The 13,278-nt window shown below is 33.0% G+C and overlaps 1 protein-coding gene across 1 annotated transcript in view; it reads left to right on the top strand.

The window, feature by feature from the left end:
* The first annotated feature begins 43 nt into the window (after positions 1–43).
* LOC111062948 (SEC14-like protein 1) overlaps positions 44–13,278 on the top strand; it is a 70,741-nt gene continuing 57,506 nt past the window's right edge. The window contains 1 exon segment of the mRNA XM_039436256.1: positions 44–281. Coding sequence (XP_039292190.1) covers positions 219–281 — 63 coding nt within the window. The 5' untranslated portion in view covers positions 44–218.

Here is a 13,278-nt window from a genome sequence, read left to right as displayed (position 1 = left end):
AAAATGTCAGTAGATGGTGCTAGTGCAGCAAAATTTTGCAGCTGTCAAAGCACGTCAAAGGTCTGGCACCGTGAAGCGTTCTGAGTTGGTGGAAGAAAATGAAACAATTCTCAGTTTTAGTTCCGCCATTGAATTCGTGGTAGGTGGTTGTGCTTTGCGGTATGTAAAATTATTCTCATCTTTTAATAAAACTACATTTGCATCACACATCATCCAAAATGGTTCAGGACTACCTGTCTCCTGTAAGAATTTACAAATATCCGTTCGAGCTTGTTATGAAGGTAAGTAAAATTAGTTTCGAATGTTATTGTCTTGAACTGTCAAAAGTATCGTCACGTTACAGCAAGCATGTTAGTCGGTCTGGTTTGCAAATACGGTAATGTTTTGATGTGAAATGCTTTACAATCGTTGAATTAAATCTACATTATCCTAGTTTTTCATCAATATAGCTTAAGAATGTTTTTAAGATAATCAATGCTAGCGTTTGCCGGGTTCGTTATAGTTTCAATATGCACCAAACTGAACAAAGAGTGTTTCTGTCCTGTTGAATGTTTATTGAATTAGTTATTTAGTTGTTTAATAGGTTTGAATTGGATTTGAAAAACAATTACAGAATATCAATAAAGTAGCTCAAAAGGTAAAATTTTAAGACATTTTGTCTTGAGAGGTTAGGATGTCATGTTTCCATCTGTTACAAAATACTGTATATTTATAGTAGAATTACTGTATATTTTAAAGCTAAATTTGTTAACAATAATCCAGGATTAGATAAAAACTCAATTCATTTTTAATATTTAAATTTACAAGTTTCTAGTCCCAATCTAGGTTGAACTTGTTATTGATATCTCAATATATTATGCAATAATTTCTTTAATTATGAGAATATTTCTTAACCTAATGTAGTGAGGTCTAAGTTTTAATGGCAGTGAAGAAAGATAGAAGAATAGCAATGTCGATTCTCTGCCTAGCCACTGGCTTCTATAGAAGATAGACCGGTATATTCCTTGCAATATTATATAGCTGATTATTCTTGTTAAAAATAATCTATTCTATTCAAGTCGTCGCGCAAATATATTTTTCAATGAATTTAATAATAAATTATCATAATTGGATTTAGATATTTTGTTAATTAATCGTATTTCTACATTGTTTAAAGACGATCTGGCAATGTTGCGCAGCTAGAAAAGTATAGCGCTAGCTGCTTTGTCGAATGATAGACATAGAGAGCATCACCAATGCCAATCAAATACTGCTATTATAAGGTAGACGTTACTATAATATGCGATTATTGTCTTATACAGAGGTGTTCGCTTTGCCAACATTGTGGGCTAGACTTCCTAGACCATGCATGTGAAAAATGTAAAATAGACCTCTATTCAACATATAAAAATGACTCAGTAGATCTTAGATCTCAGTTGCTCTTAGATCACATTAACATGCGGATTTTAATAATAATCAATGTGTAACCTCATGTAAATTTGGGAGAGGAATAGCATAAGGTCACCTTATTTTATCTTTCCCTATCATTTTGATGATGTATTTATTGTATGAATCCATCAATAAATAAATTTTTAATCAAATATCTTATTTTTAGGTGTCGCGGTATAATGTATAATCGTAGATAATACATAATTATTCTTATAAATCGATTACATTTTACAACGTTATTAGGGTTGGCGGAAAACTATATTAAATTGAGCATTGTATGATTTGTTGATCAGCTATCTAGGAAACAAACTTTCTGATAGCTACTTAATTATTTTCTGTTATCTTACAAATTAAGATATATATTATTACACCTGAGACCTTGACTACTGTTCATGTTTAATGACAAGCCTTGTTGACTTTTAATAGCCTCCATGCCACCTGTTCACGTGTCATTCGTGATCTCATATAGGCCTCAACTTGATACCTGTATATTGCATTATTTCATTATTCATTGTTATGACAATTTGATTCATGAAGCCGCTCTCTTTCTTGTAAAGTGCGATAAGATATGCATTGAGGAAGTAGGTGTCGTATTTTATTTATAAAGTATAAATAATAATGTACAGTACTTAGTTTCTATTTAATTAATAAAAAAAACCCTTCAAACAAGCAAATTGATTTCATCAAGATATCACCACTAAGATGATAAAAGATTAATAATGCCTTCTCATGGATAATCTTGTGAAAACAGTTTATAAAAGCATTATGTAAGCAAATTATGTTTCAAAGTTTGACCGTAACTTTGCAACCATGTATTTTGCCAGCAACTCAGAAAAAGGTGTATTTTGTCACCAAGTGTGGGGTCTCCACCTGTGAGGTGATTTGCAAACAATAGTCGGTGCTTTCAACACGTTCACACGCTTCTGTCACTGTAAAATAAGTTTATTTCCCATATAAAAACTATAAAATGTTTATTTCCCAAAAAAACTAAAATTACAGAAAATATTAGATAAATTACAATATTACATACAATAGTTAGTCACAAAAAATTCTTATTATGTGTCCTCTACATGTTTAGTGTCTTCTGTGTGGAAATTGATCTACTCCACTAAGTCCTACCATGTTCTAGAGTAGGTTGATGTATGAAAACCATTCATAGATTCATTGCTAGAATAGTTCGAAATATTGAATATATGAACAATCTATTTTTATCACAGAGATAGTTTATTTTGTGCATGTTGTCCGACCCTCTTTCTAGAATAATATCTTCAAGCTGTCAATAAATTTATCTATGTTTATAACAAAAATCTTCAGAATGCTTATCTTCCATTATTTTCCTAGCTCCACTATTCTCAGAATTCTCTCTATGCTCTCTCTTCTATGTGTTCAATTACAATGTTACTTTCAATAAAACATTATCATTTGTTGCTCATTTTTATTTCATTTTAAATAACAGTCCTTCGCCATTCGTGAAATTGAATGAAAACTAGAAATTTATGTACCCCTGATTGAAGTAGCGGAAATAATAACTTATCTTCAATAATGAGTAAATTGAATAAATATTATATTAGAATTGGTATAGAGGCTTGCAACAGAATCTGAATTACCAATTCTATTATGATCAACACCTTTGTGCTGAATAACAATGTTCAACCAAATGTGGGAGCCACCTGATTTTACCTGCGAAGAGACCTCTCTCTTATTTTTGTACCATATAGTAAAGATACCATAAGAGTTTTGTCTCTGATTTGAACACTTTAGTTGGAAAAGTTGTTGGTGGCTGAAGGCATTGGTCCCAAAGTTCCAGCACCGTTTCAGAGTTCTATAGTGTGGTCCACGTTATAATGGCAGTGAATAAAGATAGGAGAATGGCGATGCCGATTCTCTGCATTAATAAATTATATTTCTACACCGTCAAAAACATAATTGGCATCGTTGTGGACCTAGAATAGGATAGTACCACCGGCTTTGTCCAAGGATAGCAAAACCAAAGTTGAACAAATACTGTCATTATAACGTGGACCTCACTATAGTGTGGCTCTGCAGTTTGTTCTATATAGATATAACTTTTTATTAAAATTTCACACTTAGACCTTTATACATTTGAAATTGCAGTAAAACAATGAAACTAATACATTAATTCATTTTGTCTTGTACGTAAGCTTGAATTACATAATCATTCTTGAATTGATAAAACTTGCGCATTGGAACATCTGAAAAAGGCGCACTGTAATTACTTTGTAGTACATCTTATGCTATTCCAATATCCAAGTTTCATTGGTTTTTGGCCGTGTCTCTGTTCATCAAAAACTAACTATAATTATAAAGTTTCTTTACTATAATAATACAGGTACAGCTGTAATTATACAATAAAGCTATAATACTAAATAATAATTATTTATTATAATACAGCATCTTAGATACAGAATTTGTCGGTGTTTATAATTTCTTGAAATTTGTACGATAAATAATTTATGTAAGTCGAAAAGCCATGCAACTGATTGCATCTTATATTCAACTTATATATTTGATATATTTATTTCCTTTCATTAACAATACCTTTGAGGACTTTTGCATTGCTATGACAGTTCTATCAAAACTTTCAATTGCTTTCACATTATCTTGAAAGCTGAGTTACAATTTATAACTCGGGATTCAGAAACTCTGCCATAGCGAGCCTAGCAAATTGCACTCAATCATCTCAACGTTGATTTACGTTTCTCCCACTTCTCGTTTATTATTTGTCACGGCAAATTTACTAATCAGTTCAAGCTGCTAGCTTCAATGCTGAAGCAATAATTAAACTATGAAAGCGAGACATTTAGTATCAAGTATCAATGTCAAAAAAATTTAACTAATGGCTTGCCTATCTGTACTACTATTTATGCAGCATTCTATCAAGTTTATTTGAGAAATGAGCGTCATGTACTTCTGCTGTATGTCTTGAAATTTAAGCACTGTAGTGAATGAATCATATAACATTAACCTTCAAATTCCTACGATAAAGAGTTCACTTAATTTTGTTATTCTTGATTAAATAACCTTATCAATTAACATTCCATTTCTATTATTTCAACTGATCGGAATTACATTTTTTTTTAATACATGAAATTTATTTATCATCCATAAAAATTGATATATCCTTCATATTAGTTCAATATTCTTCAAATTTAATCATTTCAATATTCCAGTGTAAATCTTTTCATCCGGTCTTCTAGCATTAAAATCATCAATGTCAAATCTACTGCTTTCAAAATTTCAATTGAGCACATTTCAGATAAGTTCTAGGGTACAATGTTTTCAATATTCGTGTGTTTAATGTAGGCCTATAAATGAAAATCACCTCAAAATAGGGCATTTTTTAGAAGCTTCACGTTTCTAAGGTAGAGAGTCTGGTGTTTCTCTTACTATCGATTCATAATGTATAACGTCAAGTAGACATTTATTGCAAGGAACAGGAAATAATGTAAATAAAAAATATTGTAAATATTACAATACTATATCATTTGAAGGTTTTGCTTGAATTGTGAGTCAACCGTATCTTGCATTGCCATCGTCTCCGGCACTAGTATGATTTGAAGGAATAAAGTACGTAGAGTACAAATAAAGATATCCATTTAGAAGCAATCATGTTTGTTGTCAGTGTGAAAGATGACAGAGAGTTATCGTTCCATCAGACCCGTATCTTCCAATTGATCCTCCCTTATTTCTCAACTGTGGTTTCCTTGACCTTTTATGTGCCGGCGTCTCATTTATCAGTCCTGCTTTTCCACACCATTCAGGTCAGTGCCGTCTGCCGTGGAAACCACTCTGGTGTCCCCTTTAATCAGAATCCATGCCACTCACTCAGTTTCCAACTTGTTTTCCTCTCGGAAAAGTTGTTTTCCATGTAGACTAGCCGCATTTGGGGTGATTTTCACCCTATTATTTCGCCCTTATCATCGTAATTGGGGACTATTTTCTCCTGCGTGCGTGGTTTCCTTCTTTTTATTATTTGATACATAATTCAAATGCTCAACCTTGAGCTTCCCCATGGTTTTCTGATGAGCTGCTCGCTGTTGTTCGATTCATAATTTATTATGAGACACGACACAAGACTTATTCATAAGTAAATAATCCTTCGTTATTGAATGCAGTCCAAAGATATATAGTAGGCAAGTAGGCGATATAAAAATTACAGAGAAATATTGAAAATACAGACTGGTGTTGTTAATAACTGATTGATCTGCGAACTGATGTGTTTGTCAATATTGACAATGCTTTCATGTGTTCTATTGTATTGTTGCATCGAATTAGTTACAGAATTAGCAATAACGATAAAGAAACGTTGGAATATTATGTCTTTCCGCAAGCCTTTTTGCTATGTTTCCATTTAATAAAACAGAAACAACATCTTTTACACAAATAGAGACAGTAGTTAAGTGAAAATAAACCTGAACTTCCTAATAAATAAAAGTGAAAATGACTAAATTGAAATCAACAAGGAATAGGTGGTACCTTATAAATAATTGTGATTCTGAATCCTTATCAATCTTATCAATTTTCACATTGAAATACTGTGGTAAATGTATGATAAACCTTTCATAAAATGAACGTCAAAATATAATAAATAGAAAGTATGACTCATGCATCACAACTTTTTGTTAAGAACTATAGATCCTTGGAAATTGACATTCAACTACAACTTTTATTAACTTATCACCAATCAACTTTGATCATCATTAGTATGAAACTGAAGCTGTTTCATTGATCTTAATTGAATTTTGCATACAGCATGGGTACAGTTTCATATATCATTACTTCAGCTTCTTGAAGAATGTGAATTGTTCCTTGTTCCTGTTTCATATTAAATTATACAGAACGGATCTTGAAAGGATCTGAACTTGTAAATTTCCCAAGTTCTAAACTAAAAGCTTAGTTTCAATCTTCAATTTTGAACTAATGAAATTGTTGGATAATTGATTACCCTTGAAACTTAGATTGAAAATTCCTGGAATTACATCCGTTCATATTGTAGTGTAGTGTGGTACACAAGATGGATTGCAAGTTGGCTGAGTCTCAGTATTTCAGTATTGTGTCTCCCGGCTATTATGAACTTGCTGGCCTTGAAGCGCAAGTCATGGCTCATGCTTATGCACTTCCTTACCTCCGTACTTCCTCTTATGCTGTACTTTTTTTCCAACACAAAGGATTTTCTGTAATTTGTTTGGACTTATTTCAGCTTGTAATCCAAGTACATGGTGGAGCAGCTCTGTAAAAGATACATTGATCAGTATATTATTAAATAATTGATTAGATTTTGAGATCCTTGACTTGAATGTTTGTTGATTTTCACTGAGAGGGATCCAGTGTACTCTAGTGTTCTACCATGATGTCAGGTGTCAGGGCATTTATTTAAATCAAGATGTTTTCTCTCTTCTTCACTATGTAAACAAACAAGAAATGTCGGTTCAAAATTGTTTGGTGCTCAATAATTTCTAAATTTATATCGATTGTAAAACAGTTTTTAAAAACTATACTAAAGCACGTTAAATTTTAATCTTGATTAAATACCACAAGAACCAATCAAAGTAAGCTTTTTTTCAAGAGAAGGCTTCTCTGATAGGTTCTAGTTTTATATTCAACAGGCCTTTGTGCACATATATTAGGCTAATATAATTAGGAGATCCTGATTTGAGAGGTTTTACTTGGTCTCTCCAATCATGTTCTAGGGTGAAATACTGTGAATTTTATTTGTATGTTTTAAAGTATTTCCGTCTGTTCCTGAGGTGTTTCTCTTCCTCACTAAGTAATAAATATAATGAAATTTCTGAAAGAAAATTGTTCGAGACTAACTAACGTTAATTCGAAATCTTTTTTATTGTAGAAATTCTCTAAAGAATGCAAAAATTAGTACATTCTAGTAATATATTGATGCCTATTGATTGAACGAAGCTTTTTCAATTTTGTCTGAATTCAGCGGTCCTATTTTCAACTATCTTGAAAGTTTTGCTTGTTCTCTCTCCTTGCAGTGCATGTTTCTTCATACCGGTGTACTTAACTCAGTACATTTCCATATGTCCATTTTCCTGTGTTTTTTCCTTTTCCTTCACTGAGTAATTTGAGTGAGACAAAAGCTGTATTAGGCAATAAATTGTGGCAAACTAGTGGATGTCTATTCGGCGATGTTCTGTTTGTCTCCAGTGGTTTCTGCACTCTCTAGCTGTGTCCAATTAAATTGCCAATTTGTGGTGAGGATGATGGAGACAGCCTCTCGTTCTATTCTCGCTCTTTGTCTATGCTCTCAATCTGTTCAATTGAATGCATGACACAAATTATTCAACTTTGGATTTAATTGTTTTGTTGATTCAGCAACTTTGAGGTGTATTACGATTAATTCACTGCGGTTATGTGGTAGGGGTTGTCATGGTGAACCTTGATTGCAAATTTAATCACAAATCGACTCGGTGATTGCGCTGCTATATCAGTTTGGAGTTTGAAGGCTCTGCTCTTATACTATAGTGAGATTCACTAAATACTGTCAGCATTGATTGAATGGTACTTTTTGTGTAGTTGAGAAGTTGATATTGTGGTAATTATTCATATTGAATGAAAAAGACTAAGAAATTGTCAAAAAACCACTGATTTATTGATAATTAGAAAGACCGGTTTCGGTTATTACACCATTGTCAATCTCTGATAAACCTTTACCGAAACCGGTCTTTCTAATTATCAATAAATCAGTGGTTTTTTGACAATTTCTTAGTCTTTTTCATTCGATTGAATGGTACATTGATGTTATAATTAGAATTAAAATCAATAATCAATTAACGAATACAAATTCAAACTAAATAATGTCTCAGCATTGCTGGAATAGTAAAATTGCTGTTATTTTTGTAACTAATACAAATTCAATTTTTTCTTATTAGATGAATACAATGTACAAAAGTAAATTAATACATGCTGATAGTCTGTAGTGAATCTCAATATACACTCCTGTTGGTGGACTCTATGACATATGAGTTCTAAATTCTTTTACCAGTGGTTCAGAACCCAGCTAAAGCTGTTGGTCTAAACATATTCCATCATTCTCACAATCACATACTACACAGTACCATCCTGGATCTTATTTATGCATGATCCTCTGTGATGAACAAATATTGATAACTTGTAAAATCTATTTAGATTATTTTTTTTGTAATATATAACGGTTATCGAAAGCCTGTTCCGTTACAATCATAAGATAATGTTTAATGTTGATTCCAATATTTGAAGATATATTATTTGTAGATATTCTTCATACTTATTTCACGCAAATTATCTTTTCCAAAATGTATTTGTCAAATACTAGCTTACTAACATCTTAAGCCCTCAGTAGGCCTTTGTGAAAAACACTATAAAAAATTATTTTCTACAATCAGTTCTATGGCAATGACTTTACAGTCTTTTTGTGATGAGTTTTCTTGAATTCTCCTTGAGAAAGAGTTATGCAAAGAAATAGCCACCAAAATTAGAAAGCATAACCTGGGATCCTCCGCCATCAGCATAAAAATGATCGCGAACATTATTTCAAATAGCAGTGCCATCCTGTTCTCGTGATTCATCGTCGTTACATTTCTCACGAGCCAATTGTTTCCTTTTGTTTGTTGTTTCGGTCGATTTATTCCCATCCAAATTGAACAATTTAGCAACAAAATCGTTGCTGGCCAGGTTTTTTTAATTTCGTCAGTATTCAGTAGAGTTTGATAGCAGGATCTCCTACAGGTTCACAGGGCTAAAGAAGTCTCCTCTAATATGTTTCCTTTCCTCTCCTTTTATTCACTTATTCTTAATTTAGTATAGTTCCAATTTTATTGAATGTCTCCAGATTTTCATTGCTTTATGATATGTTTTACATTTCATGAAACGAGACAAACAGTAATATGTTTTACATTTCATGAAATGAAACAAACTGTAATATGTTTTACATTTCATGAAATGAAACAAACTGTAATATGTTTTACATTTCAAGAAATGAAACAAACAGTAATATGTTTTACATTTCATGAAATGAGACAAACAGTAATATGTTTTACATTTCATGAAATGAGACAAACAGTAATATGTTTTACATTTCATGAAATGAGACAAACAGTAATATGTTTTACATTTCATGAAATGAAACAAACAGTAATATGTTTTACATTTCATGAAATGAAACAAACAGTAATATGTTTTACATTTCATGAAATGAAACAAACAGTAATATGTTTTACATTTCATGAAATGAAACAAACAGTAATATGTTTTACATTTCAAGAAATGAAACAAACTGTAATATGTTTTACATTTCAAGAAATGAAACAAACTGTAATATGTTTCACATTTCATAAAATCAAACATACAGTAATAGAGTACCACTCCTTTATTTCAATGTGAATTTAGCCAGTACATTAACTATACGCCCTTCGAGGATTACGTTTTTGCACACCTCGATCACCAAACCTACTACTATAATATCTCCTATTACCACCAAACAAGCCAATGGCTTGGGCTTTAATCTTAGCGAAAAATTCGATGTTCATCATTTTTACATTACATTTTCTTGGATATCACAAATCTACGAAACTGTACCCTGTACATCATTCATTGATCATTCAATTAATCCATTACCATCCAACACCTTATAGTATCTACATCATAGTATCCAACACTAAGTATCTTCGTTATTCGAATTTTGAATTTTACACGTTGTAGATCAGGGGCCTGTTGCATGATAATTTCATAGCATTTTTCTTATGTTGCAGGTCTTCTAAATATCTATTAGGCAGGCCCCAGTTTTTACATGATTGTTTTCTGCTGTTCTCTGGAACTAAATAGATTAATTCCATTTGTTCTGAATTAAAGGACTCTACACTACATTAGAGGATTCTGATACTCATTACAGGAATCGAGTTACTTCGACAAAATCTATGAACATGATTACTAGGTAATAATGAAAGTGAAACTCAATAACGTAATATTATTGTAAAATTTGTACCGTTATTGGAAGACAATGAACTCTTATTAAGATGATGATGTAGTAGCTATAATATGTTCGTTCCACCCCTCAATTGCCTCGCAGTATTCTCGTGTAGGAGACTTGACTTATTAGATCACAGGGAATAGCTTTTAAGGGATGAGATTATTTCGTAAATTGCGTCTACTTAATCCAGGCGGGCAGAGAGCAGGGTTACAGTAGGTGGCTTAAATCAGCTCAGAACGGAGAGGAGTCTTTAGATAGAGCTAGAGCTTTAGCTTTGTTGTGAGGATTTTGCTAGATGGAGGTGGCTAGATCAACTAAACCCCAGACATGAGGCACGCCTTGCTTTATTGCTTCCTTCTCAGGTGAAGGCAACCACACTGGAATGCAGTTTCTTCATCGTTGCTCTACCTAACCTCCAACTGGCTGTCTCTCACAAACAATACTATCTGGATTCCTCGACCTTTCTCTCTAGTCTGCCCTTCTGCGTTGACTCATAGTTGCTTTGTAGATTCTGTAGAGTAGGTACTGTATTTCAATAATGATGGTCATGATGAGATTATGTCATCTTGCATTTGAAATAAAAAATATACATATCAACTTGGGTTACTTGTTTATATAATTAGGAACTTACGGCATGTAATGTAGCTAGCCTTGTTTTATGTTCATCGAAGAGTAATCAATATAGTTAAGTGAATAGCCTATATGTGATTCCTTTTAGTTAATGGCAAATATTGCAGCTTACACCGTGATTATTCACTATCCATACATTTACATACAATTATAAGCTTCAGTATCATCGTATCCTGGTTTTTGTAGTGTATAAGAGATGTAGTTATTTATAAGGACTTACAGCAAAGTGTAAAGCATTGCTCTATTCATAGTTATTCCATTTTAAAATGACGTTTGAGCATATTTGATAAATATGGAATCACCAAAGATTGTGAGTGAATATTGTGGTAAATTTTCTCAGTAGATGAATAGCATTAAGAAAAAATCTGGTGTGGTACACTCACACAACTTTCCTTGCTCATTGAACTATAAGCCTCATTATCAAACGAGAATAATTTAGGGGAATAACATAATGACGATTGACGGCAACATATTTGCAACTACGATCAGACTACTGTATATGTGTATATACAAATTGTTTTCAGAGTACTTTTTCCTTTATGTAAATTGTGAAATTCGATGATTTTTTTGAAATTCGTCAAAACAGCTGTTCTACAGATGAAATATCTTGACTATGACTGTGTTCTTTTTATAAACTGTTCTACCTACCGTACCCACGGTATATGGAAGTAGAAAAAGTAAAAACCGTGTACCTACCTATCTCATGCACGAGAAGGAGGTTACAAAGTCCATTTCTCAAGGATTGGGTGGACCCCCCATTAGTACTCCAGGAAAAAGACTCATGTCAGTTGATAGAGCTAATAAATAACTATACAGGTTATGGATTTGGAGAAAATCGTTGGAGCCGCCTTTGAGAAAATCGTGAAAAACATGGGTTTTTAGTAACTGTCATTTTTCTCAAGGATATTACGGAGCTCCTGCAATTTTCTCAGAAATGAGACACATGCCAGTTGATAGGGCTTATGGATAGCTATCCATGGTAAAAATTTGAAGAAAATCGTTAGAGCCGTTTTCGAGAAAACCGTGAAAAACATGCCTTTTTAGTCATTATCCGCCATTTTTCTCAAGAATATTTCGGAGCTCCTGAAATTTTCCCTGAAAGAGACTTATGCCAATTGATAGGGCTTATAAATAGCTATCCATGATATAAATTTGAAGAAAATCGTTAGAGCCATTTTCGTGAAAAACATGGTTTTTTAGTTATTATCCGCCATTTTTTCCGCCATCTTGAATTGAATTTTATTGAATTTCTTTTTGTCGGGTCCTCATGGTATAAGGACCTTAAGTTTAAAATTTCAAGTCGATCGGTAATTAGGAATGGAGTTATCGTGTTCACAGACATACACACATACACATACACACACACACACACACACACACACACACACACACACACACCACACACACACACATACACACACACACACACACACACAACACACACACACACACACCACACACACACACACACCACACACACACACACACACACCACACACACACACATACATACACACACACAGACCAATACCCAAAAATCATGTTTTTGGACTCAGGGGACCTTGAAACGTATAGAAAACTTGAAATTGGGGTACCTTAATTTTTTTTGGAAAGCAATACTTTCCTTACCTATGGTAGTAGGGCAAGGAAAGTAAAAAGTATACACAATGGTATGAGAACAAAATTATTTTTAGCGGACATTTAAATCGAGAATGGAAGTTTTTAGTGTCGGCATCTAACGTGAAATGAGTAAGCATTTTATAGTAGTAGTAGTATTCGCTTCAAGCCATTCATGTAAGTGGTCTCTTTAAAAAGCCCTAAATAGTTCCTTTCCCCTCATAATAGAATTTATGAGAGAAGTACTGAGTTTGTTTGAAAGAGAAAGAGTGCTGTTTTGGGGAAGTAGAATGAGGGAAAATCGATCCACAAACTCATGAATTGGTGAGTTTATTGAAAAAGCAGTGGTACAAAAATACGTTCCACATTCGCTTTCATTTCCTCTGGACGACTGAGTGGGCGAGGAAGGAAATTGAAGAATAACACGAGAGCTCTTCAGGCAAGATTTTATCTCTGAGCCGAGACTTCATTCTTTGAATTGTTATTTCTGTTGAGGCAAATCTGTTCATTATTCCTCCCTGGAATAATGTTTTGCATAGAAGAGAAACGGAAAGTGGGATTGGCTCGATGTTATCTTAATGAATCTATTCCATTCATCAAGGTAACGAATTTATTTATAT

Source organism: Nilaparvata lugens, chromosome 10 (assembly GCF_014356525.2).
Source record: "Nilaparvata lugens isolate BPH chromosome 10, ASM1435652v1, whole genome shotgun sequence".
Lineage (NCBI taxonomy): Eukaryota > Metazoa > Arthropoda > Insecta > Hemiptera > Delphacidae > Nilaparvata > Nilaparvata lugens.
The sequence above is the reverse complement of the archived record's forward strand: the minus strand, read 5'-3'. Positions and strand labels throughout refer to the sequence as shown.